We start from the raw sequence: 21472 nt of genomic DNA, 5'->3' as shown, positions 1-21472 counted from the left end.
GATAGGAGGAGAAAAAATAGAGTTTAGATTAAGAGAGAAAACATTCAAAGTTGTTAGAAAGAAAATTTTGAAATCTTGGGGTTGATGGTTGGATTTCACCTATTTATATTTGACAAGGAAAAGTCTACAAAAGTCTTAAAATTATAAAGTCTACAAAAGTTCATAACTTTTTGAATACCACATGACTTTTATAGATTCTTTAAAAGTCTTAATCGAATACCACACGACTTTTAAAGACTCCTTAAAAATCTTAATTGAATACCGCCTAACTTTTAAAGACTGTCTAAAAGTTTGAATTGAATACCTCCAAACTTTTAAAGTTCATAAAAGTTTTTAAAACTCTATGAAAGTCATGATTGAATACACCCCCCTTAGTGTCAATCGTTATGCTATGGACCCGTGTCCAGCATGCATGCTGGACACGGGTAACAGTGCCGTTAGGCATTGTTATCTTTTTTTTTTTTTTTTAAAAAAAAAAAATTAGAACTTCATTATAGGAGTATATGTTCATAATTTTATTACTATATGTTCATAATGTCAGAGCTCTATGTTCATAATTCTATAATTGTACATTCATACTTTCATAACTGTACATTCATAATTCCGTAACTTTACATTCATAATTCAATAACTGTAACTTCATAATTTTCGAAGCTCTATGTTCACAATTTTAGAGCTCTATGTTCATAATTTTATCATTATATGTTCATATTGTAAGTTCATAATGTCAGAGCTCTGTGTTCATAATTTCATAACTATACATTCATAATTGCATAACTGTACATTCATAATTCTGTAACTGTACATTCATAATGCAATAACTGTAAAATCGTAATTCTCAAAGCTCGATGTTCACAATTTTAGAGCTCTATGTTCATAATTTTATCACTATATGTTCATAATTGTAAGTTCATAATATCATAGCTCTGTGTTCATAAGTTTATAACTTACATTCATAATTCCATAAATGTACATTCATAATGCCATAACTGTACATTCATAATGGCACAAACGAATAACGCTGTTAACGGCGAGACAAAATCAAATTTTTTTTTTTTAACTGAAATAACGCGTTTTCCCTGAAAACGACGTCGTTTTGGACTCGTGTCCACAATGCATTATGGACACGAGTCAACTACATAATTTGCGCCTTAGTGCCTTGTTGAGCATGTGATACGAAACTACCTTGCGAGGGGCTAACTTGGGCCGTACCTCTCACTTTCACATATTTTTTACGAAAGCAACTAATTCTCAAGCTCTTAGTTTTACATTTTTTTTTTTACTAGAGTAACTGTGAAAATCCAAAATTTATTTTATAAATTCGGTTTTAAGAAAATTCAAAATAGTCAATTTTCATTCTATAAAATTTTTACAAAAGAAGCAGTGTTGAATATTATATTTTGAGCCATTTTTTTAAAAATTCAATTCGACACTAAGATTGGATTTAATTCCAATATCCTGATTTTCCGGGTACATTGCGTGCCACGTTTTGAACTGAGAAATCTATCTGAGTGAAATCGGGAGAGTTCTGAGAAGCTTAAAACAAGTGTTCATCTATAAACCTTTTTGGGTAAATTCCTTTTTCAACGCCAAAGTATTTTAAATAGCAATTCTAGCCTTTGGTCCATGATGCAAGGTGGACCACAAGCTTTCAAGCTTTTGTCTGATCTTTATAGCAACAAGTAAAATTCTCACTTTGCCCTCAACCAATCATTGACTTTTATCCTAGGGTTTTGGACCCTATAAATTATCTCTTTAGCTACATTGTCTTCTCCTGATCTCTTCTTTGCCTTCCCAAATTCTTGTCTACCAAGTAGAAGAAAAACAACACAGTAAGCTTTTCATCTCACCCCTTCACCTCTTTTCCTTAAGGTTTCCATCCTAGCTTTCAATCTCTGAGTTTTGCTAGGCTTGGCTTGTGTTGTTGTTTGAGGTGTCTAGATGGTGAATGGAATGGTGTTTGAGTAGAGTAGATGCTAAGTTTGACTCAAGGAAGAAGAGCAAGAAGAAGAGACAACAAGAGGTATAACCCATGGACTCCCAATCTCTTTTTCAAGACTCTGTGAAGTCTTTAGTGAGTAGAAATGAATAGAAATGCTAAATAAATGTTGTGTTTGAGCTTTGAGATGATCTATAATGTGTTGTTGATGTGTTGGTTGAGTTAGTTTTGTTTGAGAAGTGTTTGCAGGAGAAAAGGAGGCATCTGGTGCACAGGCAGTGTGCACCAGTAGACCTACCGGTCCCAGCCAACGGCCCAACAAGGGGACCGTTGGCTAGAACCGTGGCCAGTCGGGCCTAGGTAGCGACCCTAGTAGGGGACCGTTGCCTAGAGCTGGCAAGTGGGCGGGCTTAGAGGAGCCCCGCCCCTAGGTCCGTTGACAGTTCTCTGTGTAGTGGTCGGGCCCTTGTGGCTCAGCTATGTGTCGTTTTGGACAGGGTATTGAGCTTGTTATCTTTTGATTGATTAAGTAGAGAAGCATGAACACTATGTGTTAAGTTTGGATAGAAAAGCATGCCAAAAATGTTTATATGATTGGTTGAGTTGTCTGCTATTGTTTAGCACTAGTATTTTACCCGTGCGATGCACGGTATGAAAATCTAAACATATATGTTATAACTAAAGATATATAAGTATTTGTGATGCGCGATATGACTACAATGTCGAATAATTATAAGTATTTATATTGTTGATACCAAAAATAAAAGGATGTTAAAAAAATATTAAACAATTGAATATATTAAGTAGCATTTTATTGTAAAGAATTGAATTGTGTACTAATAAATGTTTGTAAGCATTATTCCAAAGTAAAAATACTTAATCAATATTAATGTTAGATAAACAAAATTCAAATTACATATTCTTGAAAACTTTTTTTTGTAAACAATATTAGTTGTTTATTTTGTTTACCAATTAGTCTCTATCTCTATTTCAACCCGTAAATTTGCTTCAATATGTGTCCTGGCATTGCGAAATGATTGGACTAAAACATTATTCTCGTCGGGAATTTTTTTAATGTCTAAAATTGGAACAACATCAACATGAATGCTATCTTTAGAATTGTTCTTCCTACAATTAACAAATGAATTATTAGAAAAAGAATTAATAATAAATATACATTACTACATTAAAACTGATTCTTTCTTCTTCTTTTTTTTTTTATTTTTTTATTTTATACAAAAAAAATGACATAGCTTACAGAGCCAAATACGATTATTAATTTCATTTTATGTGTAGTGTATGTACACACTCAAGCAAATTTGAGTTGGTTACCATTTGGTGGCCACAAACATACTATATACCGTAAAACTTTAAAGTATACTATAATAGTTAAACTTTTACTCAATACCATATTTTCTCAAAACTTTAAAAATGCTTTGATTTACGTTGGTGATTCAATATGTAAATAAATAATAATATATTAAAATTAAAGAGTACTATTAATAATTATTTTATTCATAATATTACAACTATAACAATTATTTTACAATGTAACATGTAATTACAATTATGATTACTATAATAATCCAATTAAAATAATAGCATATATATACACACTCACGAAGTTGGGTCTCACCAACACAAACAAATATACATTTGCCTTTTTTTAGATTTTGGATGTCTGCTACAACTGCACACGCGTAAGATGAGAAGGGTGTCGTAGATTCTAGAAACCACGCCTCCTCTCATCCATAATCTTCCTCATTTTTGTGCTTCCGCTTTGCCTTCTCCGACACATTTCGGTATCGAAAAAGTGATATTCGCAGATTGATCGAGCAATCTCAGCTAATCCATTTCTCCGAGTTCGAACACGATCATTACATGTGCTACGTTGAAGTCAAAATTTGGGCGATCTTAGTAGATTGACCCAATCATTGCAGCAGTGTATCATATATCTACAAACCCAAAATCAACCCAGAACGACTACAGACGGAAGACTGGGAGATCTACGAAAAACTAATTGTGGTTTAGCGCTTTTCGATTTCAGTGTTTATTTACTGATTGATTTTCTCGTTTGATCTGGCTGAAATTCAGTTCTATGCTTTCAGTAATATCTTGTGACTAATGTATTTCTCTCCGATATTGTTTGTATAGGAAAGACCGAACTCATGCATGTCAGATCTTGAGTACAGTCAGATCTGTAAGATTTGAAACAGAGAGCTGGACATTCACAGGTACAAAATACTTTTGGTACTCATATTTTTCTGAGTTAATTTATTTTCAATTCCAGAAATAGTTCATATAATATACCATTTTCAATTCATTTAACTGCAATTGTTGGGTTGTAACCCTTGAATGATAAACTTAAGATACTTACTTAGATCTCACTGCCAAGTCTTTCAGCTGTGATTCCATTACACTATGTCTCCCTTTAATCTCCTCTTTGTAATCAATGATCAAAATTTGGTCTTTGTAACTGCCTCACTGTTTCACATTAGATATGGATGCAGAGTCCAGATTCAAGTTCACATTAACACGTACTATTCTAAGTTAATTCATAATCTTATTTTACACTTAATTCAATATCCTTGTACAGTCTACACATTTATCCAAAATTCCACTCTCTTTAACTGGACATTGTTTTAATATGCACTTTTATGCAGGCTGAGTAACAATACTTATGATAATGCATGCTCTAATGTTTCGATCTCCACTCACAATAGGTATGTGACTTACCACTCACAATATTTATGTGCTGGATCAATGCCATCAACAGCCTTCATAGTACCAATGTTTAATACAAAATAATCCTCGAATCGAAGAGTCTCAATTTAAATCAGCCGCCCAGAAGTTAATAACAATAAACGCTAGAACGGAATAGGCTAACCCCAACGGCATAGTATTTGTTAGGCGGGAATTAGAGCCATAAATTTTGGCCAGACCATTCTGCTTTATTATAGTTAAGATTATTGAAAGGGTATAGAGCATGTTCAAATTGAAGGTTAAACTACAGTAAATGAGTTCCTTGAAGCAACTTGAGTTCCAATAGCATGTTAAATACTTGTTAAGTGTTTATTGAAATGAATTGTTAAGTTTTGAGTAGCAAGCATGATTTATAAAATTGTTGAGTTTCACAGTAAATACAAGTTAGAAGCATCATTTCACAGTAAATGGCATTGTTGAGCATGTCATGTTTTAAAAATGTGCATAAGAGGCCAATGTGAGCCTAAATATATTTTCTAAAATCTCATATTCATGTAGAGATCCGTTATCTTATCATATTGAGATTTAGCTGAGAAGTTATGTACATTGATTGCATGAGAAGAGTATTTGCATATCTTGAGATGCATGAGTGATATATCTATCTATATATATCTATGGTGAGGAAAACAGTATTTTTGGAGGACCCGTTTGGACTATGTCCTTTCGGAGTAAAAGAAGAAGATTCGGACAATTGCGATCCGATAATCAGTAACGAGGCGTATTCTCACGTTACTAAGAGGTTGGAAACTGCCCGCCAGGCTTGGAATCCTGGTCAGGAGGTGTGCACACTGATAGTTCGATACCTGATTCCACAGAGTGAGAAAAAGGACCACTAGATTGGTTCTGTGGACGGGAGGAGATATTGGGTCGGCTATACGCAGTTCCCAATGGGTTAATTCACACCATTGTGAATCCCTAAACCGTCCACGAGTGTGAGAAAGTAAGTGAGTCAAGAGAGACTCAAGAGAAAGAAAGTGAGTCAAAAGAGACTCAAGAGAAAGAAAGAGAGTCATTGAGACTCAAAGAAAAGAAAAGAAAAGCAAGTCATTTATGACATTATAAACCTCCACAAAAAAGTATTCTTTTTAGAGTGTGACAGTATATCTATATTTTTTTTTATATATCTTGCACTAGATTGCATGAGAAGTAGCACGAGATTGCTTATTTATATATGTCTTGCACTAGATTGCATGAGTAGTAGCACGAGATTGTCTATTGATATATCTTGCACGAGATTGCATGAGAAGTACCTGATAGCATGAGTTGCATATTTGATTTATAGGAGAAAGCATGAGAATTTTGATTATTTGAGAAGCTTTAGATTGTTTATAAGATGAGAATGTGATGAGTTGTTTATGTTTAAGTATGCCTATTTGAGTATTAAGTTGCAAGCATCTAGAAGTTACGCCAAAGTATGTTAAGTGTTTAAACTTGCTTGAGCAAAGAATGTGGAACCTTGTTTTCCAAAGTATATATTGTACTTACTTTACATGGTTGAGTGGCGTTATACTCAGCTTCGTGCTAACGGGTTTGCTTGTTACTTGTTTATTTGTTAACCCCTTTCAGGTGGTTCGAGCTCGTAGGTTCGAGAGGGAGAGCTCCGAGTTAGACTAGTTAGAATGATGTTGTAGTCTAAACTCGTTTGATGAATTGTAGTAAACTTATGTTTTGATGGTGTTGAACACCAAGGTTGTATCCCCTAGATTCTCGATTTTAGTTGGACTTGTTTGTTAGTTTTACCCTAGCCTGTGCAATCACCGTGAAGGGTGTTTGTGGCGGTGACGCTCCCTTAAAGTTAATTTATTAAGTTTATTTCCGCTGTTTAGTTTATCTTTTAAATGTTTAGTTGCTTAAGTAAATTTAAGAAAAAGAGGGTGTTACAGTAACCAATTCCCAAATTATAAATACGAGTTTCAAAGGGGCATTAGATAGATAGATATATATGTTTGAAAGAAAAAAAAAGGAGGATTATTAAGGGTTACAAATGTCATATATTGTAAGTTTGTAATATAGATGCAAATTATTGAGTGGACCATGGTCTACACAGCAATGTGTGAATCATAACAAAATGTACATTTTTAATATATTAAAAATACATTATTTGTAATTTGAGGTACTGGGAGTGTAACAGTTTTCTCTCTCTGCACTAGGGTTTCCATCTTCAGGCACCTCCGCGAAACGAGCAGAGGCGGTGTCCCTTGTCACCATCTCCCAACCTTGCTTTCCCTTGCTGCCATCTCCTTGCTTCTTCGTTTGATTTCCACCGTCTCCTCCGTTCGATTTCCACCGTCTCCTCTGCCTTAGCCACTTGTTTTAACTTCCCCTTTCCCTCATCCGTCTACCTCCATCTCCACAGCCACTATCCGCCTTTATCCCTCTCCCTCAATCTCCACTCCTTTTCGCACTGCTTTTATCTGTTTGTTTTTGTTCACTATTATTATTATTATTATTATTATTATTATTATTATTATTATTATTATTATTATTATTATTTTTTGCATATATGTGTTTTTCCTCTTGGTTATCTGACGAGTTTTTTCCTCTCGTTTATTTGGTGAGTTCTCTTTTCATTAAGGTGAAACTTCAGATTTTGTTCGATGAGATAAACATAAGTCATGACCAATTAAATCGTTTCACCTTAATTGGTCATGACTTATGTTTATCTCATCGAAGAAAATCTGAACTATGATATACAGTTCACATTAATGGAGATATTGTCTAAGGACATAAGAGTTGCAATAGATACTCAGGTGGTATACAATACTTCTCAAACAGAGTCAGTATTGGGTAGCCAGATCATTAACAACATCAAAGAAGCTTCAAGTTCCTCCAATGAATTCAACTTCAATATTGTAAAACAGTATGCGATTCAAGTTTCTTGTAGCATTGCTAGAAAAGTTGTTTCTATGTCTGACTGTAAAGAACGTTTTATCATTTTATCGATCTTTATTGTAAACGTTTCAACTTATGATTAATGAATTAGCTTCTTTATATAAAAAATATTATTTGTGTACTGAATGTATATTATACAAAATAATGTATTTTTAGTACTCAAATAATGTATATTTTTAATACAATATACATTTTTAATATATTCAAAGTAGATTATTTGTGTACTGAATATAGATTATTTGATAGTATAATCCTGTAACATACACTTTTGGGCCTAAGCCTACTTTTAAATACAGCGCAAATTATGCTGTGCAACCGAATGCACCTTGCAAGGTGCATACGGTTGCAAAACAGCGCCGTTTTGGTTAAAAAACGCGCGTCCCACTTAAAGAAGAAATCAGGTTCGATTCCCGGCAATAGCATTTTTATATATCCAGAAATTCATAACTATATAACCACAATTTCATAACTATATATCCACAATTTCATAACTATATATCCACAGTGAATGAATGAAGTAAAAATCCACAATGAATGAACTAAATATCCACAATATATGATTGAACTAAATATCCACAATGAATGAACTAAATATCCATAAATTCATAACTATATAACCACAATTTCATAACTATATATCCACAATTTCATAACTATATATCCACAGTGAATGAATGAAGTAAAAATCCACAATGAATGAATGAATGAAGTAAAAATCCACAATGAATGAACTAAATATTCACAATATATGATTGAACTAAATATCCACAATGAATGAACTAAATATCCACAATGAATGAACTAAATATCCATAAATTCATAACTATATAACCACAATTTCATAACTATATATCCACAATTTCATAATTATATATCCACAATAATACTATTGCTGAGAGTCGAACCTGATTTTTTTTTTTAAAGTGGGACGCACATTTTTAATCAAAACGACATCATTTTGAACCATAGACACCATGCGCATGGTACATTCGGTTGCACAGCATAACTATTGTAAATACAGGGCAAATGAAACTGTGGACCGCGGTCCACACTATAATTGCTGTAAATACGGACCACTCATAAAAGATACAGCCCAGGGCACAAAACAAACGTCCAGCCCATCAGTATAACCTAGATTTAATCGCTACCGTTGGGGTTAACAAACGAATCTCTACCGTTGAAATTAGGTCTTCATTTCTTCCACTATATATTCGCTTATCTTTCCGCTTCATTCTCCTGTGCGCACTTTCAAGCCATTTTCTTCCTTCTTCCTCTCCAGCTTTCCGACTCAAAAACCTTAGGTTAAAGCGACGGCTCCGAGCTGTCCGCCTTGACAGTGTTGTTGTCTGTCTTGGCCCTAGATTTTTCTGTAAAACTTAGGGTTTTAGGAGTGTTTGTACTTTTGACTATCTTCTAACTGTATCAATGGCGGTAAAGCAGACTAAGGCCCAGAAGAAGATCGCTTATGACCAGAAGCTCTGCCAGCTTCTCGATGAGTACACTCAGATCCTGATTGCCGTCGCCGATAACGTCGGCAGCAATCAGCTCCAGAACATCAGGAAGGGGCTGAGGGGCGACTCTGTGGTGTTGATGGGGAAGAACACCATGATCAAGCGTAGCATTCGTGTTCACGCCGAGAATACTGGAAACACCGCCATCCTCAACCTCATCCCTCTCTTGGTTGTAAGTGTTCTTGTTCTATTGCTCGGGAACTACATATATTGTTGCTTTATTATTTCTTAGTTGTATAATGCTATAGTTATAGAGGTTATAACATTTTAAGTTTGTATGTTTGAAGCTTCGAGTTAAGTATTTTTATATTACAGAGATTCGTTTTATACTTTTTGCTTCGTGTTGCTTATTAAGTGTTGTGGTGGATAAATTTTGCTTAATTTATGGAATTGTGTTTCGTTTTCAGGGTAATGTTGGATTGATTTTCACTAAGGGTGATTTGAAGGAAGTGAGTGAGGAGGTTGCAAAATACAAGGTCAGTTTAATACACTGCTGCATTTTTTTTTTGTTAATTGTGGTTTATTGAGTGTTGTTGATTCTTTCTTTTTGTAATGCAATATGCTATGTATGAATAATAATTTTTCTTGTTTCCTAAAGATGATTTAGAAGCATTATTTGGTTGCAGTGAATTATTATATTTTGCATTAATAAATGTTATGTTACTTTGCTCTTGCATCTGTAATTTGTCAATATCAGCATCCTATTATTGGTCTCTCTTGTGTAATTACCTGATTGATTTCATATGACATTGTTTTTCTGATAATTAGATAATTATTCTGTTAGGGGTTGTTTGGTTCACGGAATGTCAGATTACCTTAGGGAATGTTAGATTGCTGGGAATGTTAGATTACTGGGAATGTTAGATTCCTATGTTTGGTTAAAATTGGGGTATGTAATATAATCATGTTTGGTTTAGGGTTATCTTTTATACACACTATAATATCCTTAACATATTTTCATATATTTTAATAAATTTAAAAATTAAAATAAATAAATAAGATAACGGTATCATATATAATTACATGATTTTAAAATATTAACTAAAATCTTGAACTTGAGAAACAAAATTATTTTATATGCTAACATAACATAATAAAAATAAAAATATATATAATTACAAAAATAATTATATATAATAATAATAATAATAATAATAATAATAATAATAAACTAACATAACCAAGGTTATCTTACATTACCTAAGATTTTGAAGGGAATCACATTCCCTTCAAAATCCTATGTGGAGGGAATGTGACATTCCTGGGGAATGTTAGATTCCCTGAGATAATGTGCACCAAACATAGGAATGTGAGCTTTGGAATGTCACATTCCCTTGGTTATGTTATATAACTTGAACCAAACGCCCCCTTAGTGTTGTATTCAATTTCACATTATTTGCTCAGTTACTTTGTTAATTCTATATACTGCAGCTTTGTTATAGTTCTTTTGAAAATTATTATTCTTGGTTGATGTTATCAGGTTGGTGCTCCTGCTCGTGTTGGTCTGGTTGCTCCAATTGATGTTGTTGTCCCACCAGGCAACACTGGTCTTGATCCCTCTCAGACCTCTTTCTTCCAAGTGCTGAATATCCCCACTAAGATTAACAAGGGTACTGTTGAAATTATCACCCCTGTGGAGCTTATCAGGAAGGGTGATAAAGTGGGATCCTCTGAGGCTGCCTTGCTCGCAAAACTTGGGATCAGGCCATTTTCCTATGGTCTAATTGTGCTCTCCGTTTATGATAATGGTTCTGTTTTTAGCCCTGAGGTGCTTGATTTAACTGAGGATGACCTGCTTGAGAAGTTTGCCCTGGGTGTTTCAATGGTTACTTCACTTTCTCTGGCTATTTCTTACCCCACACTGGCTGCTGCTCCCCACATGCTTATCAATGGCTACAAGAATGTGCTTTCTATTGCCGTTGAAACAGATTACTCCTTCCCACTGGCTGATAAAGTCAAGGAGTATCTCAAGGTTTGTATATATACTTTTTTCAATTACCTGTCACTGTTCTATTGCTAGAGATTTTGTATTCCAGCTTCCTTCCTATGTTGATGAATTACTTTGTTAATTATGCAGGATCCTTCCAAGTTTGCGGTTGCTGCTGCTCCAGTTGCTGCTGCTGCTGCTGGCTCTGCCCCGGCAGCTGCTGCTGCTGCCGAGGAGAAGAAAGAAGAGCCAGAAGAAGAATCTGAGGATGAAATGGGTTTTAGTCTGTTTGATGATTAAATTTGATGCTTTGAGTTTGATGGATTTCTAGTTTTTGTTGTGCTGGAGATTATATGTTTTAGACAAAGTTTGCTTTTTAATTAGATATATGAACTCCTTAATTTTCTCATCTATTTATTGTCTGTTTTTGGATATTTGAGACAAGTCCTCTTTATTCCTGTTATCAAAATGAAACCTTAAGTTGTAGTCAAGCCCAAATGCCATTTTGATGCTTGTTATCTTCATGTACTCATTACTCAATAGTTCCTTATCCTCTGTAGAAATATGATATTAATCCATCTTGGAACAACTCATTTGTTGGTTTCCTCCCAGTGAGTATATCCTAGATTAGTCACAAAGATACATGTCTATATACATTACTTGCTTTTGATGGCCTTCTTCGAAAGGCATATTTTGCTTTGAAAAATGATTTTTCTACGGGCCCATGTAAAGTAACTTTAAGGGAGTAAGATTTGGTTCTACATGTAGTAGAGTCATTTATAATAGGTGTAGGTCTTGTTTGGTAAAATAATTATTTTATTAGTTAATTTTGACATTTTTTTGAAAAAATAATTTTGTATGTAATCGGGTAACAATTATTTTACCAAACACTTTTTTTACAATCAATTAATGCAGCTAATAACTATATTTGTTATAAGCTAATAAGTAATAACTATACTTACCAGGTGATGCATAACCCACAGTTCCTCGTTCTCCAAAATAACTTGCATGTGTTGTCGTGTTTTCATTAAGGAGAACATTACTTGTTTTTAGATCACAATAGATTATTGCAGGTTAACAATCATTATGAAGATAATTTAAAGCAGATGCCACATCCATGAGAATGTTTATCCTTTGAGAAAAACTTTACGCCCTATTCTCTTCAATCTCAGTGTTTTCCTGGAGACTAAAATGCAACTAATTCATAAGGTTCCCATTAAATTAAATATTGATATCGTAATTGGAGTATATATTATCTGCAAATACCTTTTAAAAATATGTATAAATACCTTTTGAAAACTGTAAAAGCAAAAAGAAATTTCAGAATTGTTTTGGTATGGACTAACAAAGATAGGATTAAATTAAATTAATCGTTCTGAAATTACGATCCGATAAAGCAAACCATCATAGATCCTACTTCCATTTCTACAATGAATTCAAGATGCAGCTTTAACTCAAGAACAGAGCACCAAGGTTAGTTCCACTTCCATTGCAATTGAGTTTACGATGTTTCATTTGCATTTTTCTCGAGGAATGGGTTTCTGTTGGAAATTCTATTATCATATTACAATTCAATCAACAAGAAAGTAGAAAGGATTTTTGCTTAGAGCATAATCCAAAACAAAAAAGGAGAGGAAGAAAGATGGTAAGTACGAGTTAGGTGAATTGCCTTTTTCCTTAAAACTTTATTTGCCACTCCCCAAAAGTGCTAGTAGCGTTGTGGCCTAGGCTTCCCAGGATAAAACGTACTACGGTTCGACGTTTGAGCACCCAAAGGAACGAACCCGGCGAACAAGAGCACATGCAGAACACAACTTCAAGAATGAAGTAGGAGCAGAGTTTTGAGAGGAAAACTAGAATTTCTGTGTGTTCTTGTGTTGTTTCTCACTTTCTCTCTATCACTCTCTCAAAAAGGTTGCTCCCACAACATGTTTATATATGAGATTGGTACTTAATAGCATCAGCATTACACATTAACCAACATAAATTCAATTTAATAATTGAATTATAATGTTTGAAACGGTCGTACTTATTATAGAAATAATATTAACGGTCACGGACTTAATATCCGATTAGTTCGTACCGACTATAATGACCCGTTTCAAAATATCTGAGTGACCGAGAAGTCCGTACAAACCTGAAGGTTGAACGAAATTGGGATAGAAAACCACACTCTAGTGGTCCGCAAACACCGAAATGGTGCAGCACGAATCAATGCATATAGCATTAACTCGTGCTGCTCCTATGAAAGGAGCACGAAAAGAGCCTAAGCCAAAGAGTATTACTTCGTGCTCCAAAACAAAGGCACCGAAACCAAAGCTTCTGCAGGCATCTTTCGTCCCAATTCCAAATTCGTGCTAACAAATTAGCACATTAATTAAGCTTCCCAAAAGCTTATTCTCAAGCTTGACAACTCGTGTTGTCACACTAATTAAGTTTAATCTTAAGTTTTAAGCTTTCTCAGCTTAATTTGACTTCTCTCAAATAGGTTCACTTTGAGAATCAATTTCTCATTCACTTATTATCCATTTTGAGCGTACATTATATCAAATTCTTTGTCTCACTACGAAGAACCCGAATCTACTTTGACCCAACCCAAATCAGAAATGGATCCCACATATATTTGTACCACAAAATAATAACTCAAAATGTCATTTTAATGCTATTTTTTCCAACGGTTTCATCATGATTAAAAGATCCTTTATATACAGCTCCAAAACCACCAACTCCTAGTAAATTTTCTTCAGAGAACCCATTAGTGCACTTGAAGAGGGAATGATATGATCGACACTCTTAAGATTGAGTTTTCTATCAAATTAAGAAAGGGTCATTTTCTTTGTCTTCTTAACCATAACCATCTACGACAGAGAATAAACACTACAACAGTTAGCCCAACAATCCCAAAAATCATAGGAATTACTATTTTCAAATAACCTTCTAAATTCTTCTTTTTGGACTTTGTAATATTGCATTCAGGAAGTTTCAGCTCAAGTATACCCCCACAGAACTTTTTATTTGTTGCAATTGAAACAGATCTTGTGTTGTTGAAGATTCCAGTGGTTAGGACTGCTCCTTCAAACTCATTGTAGGAAAGATTCAAATTCTGTAAAAGTTTGAAGTCTTTCAAGAAAGCTAGGATTTGACATGTCAAATGGTTGTGAGAAAGTTGAAAGAATTGCATAGCCCTTAGATTTGTTGATAGACATTTTTGCACTCTTATTTTATGTACATCTTTATAATATATTTTATTAATTATTTACTATTAGATAATACTTATTTCTTTTTGGAGTTTAATAATTAATAAGCAAAATAAATATTTTATCTAGTTAAGGAATAAGGTCCAAATTAGCCAAGGTAACCTGAAAGTGCAATTAGGTCCCTAAACGAAAAGAGTGCAATTATGCCACTAAACTCTCCAAATGTATGCAATTTCACCTGATAGCAGGTTACTATTCATTTCATAAACGAAAAGAGTGCAATTATGGTAACTTGCTATCAGGTGAAATTGCATACATTTGGAGTGTTTAGTGATCTAATTATATTATTTTTTTTTTCATTTAGTGGCCTAATTGCACTTTCAGGTTACATTCGGTGGACAATTTAAACCTTATTCCTCTAGTTAATAATGTGTTTTGAGCACAATAAGCTATTAGTAAACTCTTTAGTTACTTTAATTTAATATAAGTAAGCTCAAGTTCATTAGTGATTTATATTGGACCAACTCTTAGCAACAAAACAAAGGCAATTTATATCGTGCACCAGGGCGCATGATGTCGTTTTGTATTTTTTTTTTTTTTTTTTGGAAATTTCATTTTCTGTTTGTCGCTGTTAATTTTTTTTTTTTATTTTAAAATTCATGTTTAAAAAATGTACATAATTGTATAATAGAATGTACATAATTGTATAACAGAATGTACATAATTGATTAATTGTATAACAAAATACACATATTCTTTTTTGAAAAGATAATATACATAATCTAATATAATAAATAATACACATAAACTCTTAACATAATACACATAAATTTCTTGTTTCGGATGTACATAATTGTATAAAAAAAATGTACATAATCGTATAAAAAAATGTACATAATTGTATAACATAATGTACATAATCGCGTCAACACCCTACATAACTTAACAAAACGACATCATTTTGACCTTTTGGGAGGTGCGAGGTACACAGTGCTATGTGCGCCGTGGTGCACGGTATAACGATTGCAAAACAAATTAAACATTTGTTTCATTCCTACGTACGGGACGTGCGGCACAGCGAAAAAACAGGAAGCACTTCGTCAATCACAGCGCAAATGTCCACTATGAGCGGTTTGAGCTTAGGCGATGACCTCTTCCTACGCGGAACTACAGGAAGTGGGTGGTAGAAAATGACTTGAGTCCATATTGAGAGGTGTATAAATAGTGAAAAATTTCTCTTGAGGGGGCGATTCTTCTTCCTCTAGATTATCTTAATTTTTCTTTCTTTGAAGTTGTTATTAATGTCTCTGCGAAGCTAATTTTCTTTAGGTTAGTTTAGTAAATTGAAGTCACGAAATTGATTATGCTGTGAGATTATTTATTTATTTTTGTTATATAATTTTTATGCATTTGAGTATTAAATATTTTTTTAAATTATTTTAATAGTTGTATCAATTAATTGCTAGGAAAGCCTACTAGTTATTTATTTGATATAATTATTTGCTGTATTAGATAATAATTTGTGGTACAAGTCATGCTGATGAATAAATATAGACAAAGACTACTCGTATAAATTTAAAATGCATAATTAATGTAATATTATTGTACCCTGAAAGGTAAGTGTCCCTTAAAAAATATTATATTTTCTAAGGGTTAGGTCCTATAATTATATAAAGGACCCAACCCTTTAGGACCTAATCCTTCCTTGTAATCTCATTCAATAACAAGCCTCAACATTCAACACTCAATATTCTCTTGTTTCTATTCTTCCTTATCTTTCCTCTGCATCATCAGAAAGGAACTACAACTTTCCTTCCCCTCCTACATACACATACACCACACACATATGGTGTAAAAGACTACCCCGTGGAAATTTACACCATCACATGCTAATTTCAGTAGCGACGAAGACGGATTATTAACGGCTTTAGTGATAATTGATCTCAGGTAGAATATTTTTCTAAATTAATACAATCGCTTGTGCTTAGGTTATTTGGTAGTTAGGGGTAATTAAACCGCATGTGATTTAGTTACTTACAATTAAGGGAAAACGAAAATAAAATAATTTCACGACAAATATTCAATTGCATATTAATTACCTTTTGAATCAATGATCAGTGTTAAATTCAGCAGTGGATATTTACTAACCAATGTTTTCTATTATAAGTGCTTTCAATATTTTGTCTTCATCGTTTTATTCATTTACCTACTTTGATTATCAATTTCGTACCAAACCCCATTCCTTTTAATTTGAACACATACATTAAACTAATTATTCTTCGTGGGGTCGATCATTACTCCCGTTACTACGTTTGTAAGGCTTTAATTTGGGAGCCCACGACAGCTCGCCAAATTTTGGCGCCGTTGCCGGGGAGCTTTTCTTGTTTATTTATTTGTTTTCTTTTCATTTGTCCCAAAAACAAATTTTTCTTTGCTTTCAGTACCTTTACATAATTGCTGCATTACTTTTCATGCCTTAGATGTTAATGTGCAATTTGAATTAAAATCTGGATTAATTCATCTTTTGCCTTCTTTTCATGGACTTGCAGGTTAAGATCCTCACAAGCACTTAAAGGAATTCCATGTGGTGTGCTCAAGTATGAAACCTACAGAGGTTACTGAAGAACAAATCAAGTTGAAAGCCTTCCCCTTTTCTTTGAAAGATTCAGCGAAGGATTGACTATACTATTTACCCTCCGGGAGCATCACCACATGGAATGACTTGAAGACAGTGTTCCATGAGAAATATTTCATAGCTTCAAAGGCGGCCAACATTCGAAAGGAAATTTGTGGTATAAGGCAAAACAATGGAGAGTTTTTGTATGAATATTAGGAGCATTTCAAGAAGCTTTGCACAAGCTGCCCACACCACCAAATCATTGATCAATTACCCATTATTCAATGCTTTTATGAAGGACTTTTTCTGACGGATAGGAGCATGATTAATGCTGCAAATGGAGGGGCTCTAGTAGACAAGACGTCCGATGCTGCAAGAAATCTAATTGCAAACATGACAGCAAACTCTCAACAGTTTGGCAATAGACTTGTCCAACTATCTAAGCAAGTGAATGAGGTATTACATTTATGCTCTTGAACAACAAATTTCCTGTTTAACTACTCTTGTTCGTCAATTAGCTGTAGGCAACATGCAAACTGTAAAAGCATGTGGAATCTGTTCGATAATTGGACACTAAACTGATGCATGTCTGATGCTTCAAGAAGAACCCATTGAATATGTTAATATGCAGGCGCCATTGTAACGCAAATTATTATGTATACCCCGATCCAAATGTTCAAAATTTACATATTAAATGTTCATAATTTATTTTCTAAAAATTTATAATTTGTATACTACGAACATACAATGTTAACATATATATAATTGATTACATTGTTTTGTATTCACAAGTTCCTTTCAAATACTACAGATTAGGATGTTATACTAATGTATTGTATTCACAAATTTTCTTCAACATTGTTGTGTGTTTTGACTTAAAAACTCAATTTATATTCTAGACATACACAATTTTAATATTAAAAATACATAATTTATATGTCGTTTAGAACTAGGTCCACCTTGCAAGGTGCACCCTGATCCATGGTATAACAACTCCCATTATAATGCAAATTATGCCGTGCAACCGTGTGCACCATGCATGGTGCACATAGTTGCAAAAACGGCGTCGTTTTGATTAAAAACGCGCGTCCGACATAAAAAAAAAATCAGTTTCGATTGTCGTTAAAGGCGTTATTTTGTGTTTAATTTAAACTATATATCCAGAATGAATGGTGCACACGGTTGCACAACATAACGCTCCATTATAAATTGTGGGCCGTGATTCTCGGGCTTCGTTTAATTGGGTTTGGGTTAGATTTATAGGCTTATGATCTTGATTTATTATATACTGTTGGGCTTTGGCTATTGCTAGCCCAAACTGAAACAAGTTTTAAAGTATAAACTATATCCAATAGTTATATTGTCAATCGTTATGCCATGGAATCGTTATGCCATGGAACACGGTTCCAACGGTGTTAGTACATCCTCCTTTTTATTTTTTTTTTTTTTTTTTTTAATTGCGTGACTTTTTTTCTTCATTTTCACATTTCGCGGTTTCACTTTAATTTGAGGTGAGCAATGATTTCGGACATTCATAAATTATGAATTCATGCCTGCACATTCACTTTGGAACCATGCCTACACATTCCTGTCTGAAATCACGGACATTCATAAATTATGAATCCATCCTTGCACATTCACTTTGGAACCATGCCTACACATTCACTTTGGAACCATGAGATTATGAATTTTCTGTTATAAGATTATGAATTTTCAGTTATGAGATTATGAATTTTCTGTTATGAGATTATGAATTTTTTGTTATGAGATTATGAATCTACATTACATTCATAATCTCATAACAGAAAATTCATAATTTAAAAAATATTTTACTTTTATGCGATTATGAATTTTCTGTTATGAGATTATGAATTTTCATTACATTCATAATCTCTTAACAGAAAATTCATAATTTGATCAAACGCGCGCCGTTAAATTCACATCCGCGTTTTTTTTTTTTGCCTAAAAACGACGTCGTTTGGACTTGTGTTCACCATTCACGGTGAACACGTTTCCAGGGCATAATTTGCGTTATATTGTAAAGGCGTTAATACCCATTTTGGTCCTTTGACTATTAGCTAATACTCGATTTAGTCTCAAAGTATTAAAAGTACCCAATTTAGTCCTCTAACTTTTAAAATAGTACACAATGTGGTCCTCCGTTAGAATTGCCATCTATCCACCGTTATTTTGAAGGGCATAAGTTTCATTTTAGTTGATAAAGCACATTTCTTCCTTAAATGAAGTGACACCAGCGGCGTTAACCAGAGGAAGAAATGGGTTTGGACCAAGTAAATTGACTTCTTTTCACTCAAAATAATGGTGGATAGATGACAATTGTAACGGAGGACCACATTGAGTGTGATTTTAAAAGTTAGAGGACTAAATTGGGTACTTTTAATACTTTGGGACTAAATCGAGTATTAGCTAATAGTCGGAGGACCAAAATGGGTATTAACTCTATTGTAAAGTGTAGACTCTGCTCTGTTTAGATTATGTGCGTATAATTAACATATTATATATATTCACCAGGACTATGTGGTCTAAAGGTACCCGGGTTGGACTTCCATTTGGAAGGTTGTGAGTTCGAGCCTCATTGGAGGCATTATTAGCTCTTTGTGTTTTAGTAGGTTGAGAAAGTATATGAACAGATACTACAATGTAATAGAGCTAGTAGCATTCAAAAAAAAAACATATTATGTTATCTTCAGTTAATATATTATATACATTTAATTTGTTATAAGTACATAATCTGTTAACTGAAGATAAATAATATGTTAATTGTAGATACATAATTCGAATATCGTTTTGAATTATGGTCCACAATTACAAGGTGGACCTTGATCCACAGTATAATTTACTAAGTATATCAGCCTAAAACTTTTATAACGTTGTATAGTATAGCACAATATTCTAAAAATAGATTATGCAACTAATTAATGTGATTGTGTGTATATATTATGACGAGAAAAATTCATAGTTATTATCCGAGGATGTATACAGTAAAATATGGACATGCTACATTATTATAAGACATTAAAATATTGCATTTTATTTTGGTATAAAAGTTTGCGTGATTAAGACAATTCTAAAACAAATTAGAGCTTATCAATGAGAGACTGTTGAGTTTTGAACTCAGAGGTACTAGAGATTAGCACCCGTGTGATTAAGCTAAGTAATTACTTTTGGATTTTGAAAACCTTACCTTGCTGGGCGTTTGGTTGGAGGGGAGAATTATGTGAGAAATGAATTGTAATTTCATAACAGTTGAATTACTAAGAATAAAATGAGAATTTAAATTTCGGTGTTTGGTTGACATGAATAGAATTACTGGGAATTTCAATTCCAATGTTTGGTATATATGGGAATTTAAAGGGAATAAGTAGTATAAAGTCTAAAATATATATTGTTGTTGTTAAAAAAGAAAGATCAGACATTCATTTTAGGTTAAACAAGAGAAGAGTAAATTTGTTTCATCACTATTTTTTTTTCTTCCTAAAATCCCAGGAATTAAAATCCTGAGGGGGGGGGGGGGCATAGAATTTTAATTCCATGAAAATGGGGGAATTGCAATTCCCTCTAACCAAACTACAGAATTTAATGGCCTATAGAATTATGTGAGAATTAAGTGGGAAGAGAATTTAAAATCTCTCAAACCAAACGCCCTGTTAGAGGTTGGAGCGCAATATATAAGGACAAAAGATAAGTGTACTCTTACAGCACGTTTAATTAAATATATATATATATATATATATATATTTATTGATAGATAAAAATTATAATTAATTAAATATATACATTTATATAATACATTATATTTATTAAATAAATATAAATATTATATAATGTGCAAATGATATTTTTGGTATTTGTGATATAAAAGCTATTCCCAAGGGCATGGGAATAGCTAATACCAAGGCTCCCCCTAGGAATGACTATTCCCCTTGCGAAGGTAATAGCTCATTCCTAGGCATGCTATTCCCATGTCAAAATGATCCAACCAAACGATGTAATAGATCTATTCCAAGGAATGTTATTCCATTCCTGACCTATTCCATGAACCAAACATGCCATTAAGTCTTAAGGAATAAAATCTTTATTGTTTAATTTGGATTTTATTGGATGAATAAATGGAAATGATCGAATATAAATGAATTGTCTTGAGAAGGTCCTAATTGTAGGAGATATTTTTAAACATGTACTATACTCAGACCAGATTGATTTTTTTCATACGAGAGAGGATTTGAACTTCTGACCTCTCTTAAGGAATGAGAGTGCACGGTTACTCATGCCAACTAAACTGGTTATTATGATTCTTTTTTTTTTTTTTTTTAAAAAAGTAAGCAAAACAATGTTATTATATGTAGTGAGATGAAAAATGAAATAAAGCCCGCATGGATAGCTTAACTGGTCATAGAGGTGAAACTTTATTCTTAGGGTTGGGTGGGGGGAGGGGTTCACCCTTTGGAAAATGAAATAAAACGTATGAATAAATATAGTGTTAGCCCCACTAGATGCCAGATGGCTAGTTCAAACATTTTGTATAGGTCTTAGGTGAGTTGGTTTGTACTGTTAGCGATAAGAGTGTTTTAATAAGATTGAGCATCCCAACCATCGTATTTTTGG

General features: G+C 33.4%; 1 protein-coding gene and 1 long non-coding RNA gene across 2 annotated transcripts; both read left to right on the top strand.

The window, feature by feature from the left end:
- The first annotated feature begins 3575 nt into the window (after positions 1 to 3575).
- On the top strand, positions 3576 to 6532 carry LOC109189838. The gene is made up of 4 exons (XR_002055643.1): positions 3576 to 3964; positions 4094 to 4173; positions 4603 to 4662; positions 6269 to 6532. It is a non-coding gene; the product is annotated as an uncharacterized LOC109189838 (long non-coding RNA).
- A 2282-nt stretch (positions 6533 to 8814) lies between these two features.
- On the top strand, positions 8815 to 11466 carry LOC109189849 (60S acidic ribosomal protein P0). The gene is made up of 4 exons (XM_019340474.1): positions 8815 to 9277; positions 9513 to 9581; positions 10586 to 11077; positions 11183 to 11466. The coding sequence occupies exons 1-4, from the start codon at positions 9020 to 9022 to the stop codon at positions 11330 to 11332; spliced, it is 969 nt and encodes a 322-aa protein (XP_019196019.1). The 5' UTR covers positions 8815 to 9019; the 3' UTR covers positions 11333 to 11466.
- The last annotated feature ends 10006 nt before the right edge of the window (positions 11467 to 21472 follow it).

This window comes from Ipomoea nil, unplaced genomic scaffold (assembly GCF_001879475.1).
Source record: "Ipomoea nil cultivar Tokyo-kokei standard unplaced genomic scaffold, Asagao_1.1 scaffold1564, whole genome shotgun sequence".
NCBI lineage: Eukaryota > Viridiplantae > Streptophyta > Magnoliopsida > Solanales > Convolvulaceae > Ipomoea > Ipomoea nil.
This window is presented reverse-complemented; position numbering and strand designations above follow the sequence as displayed.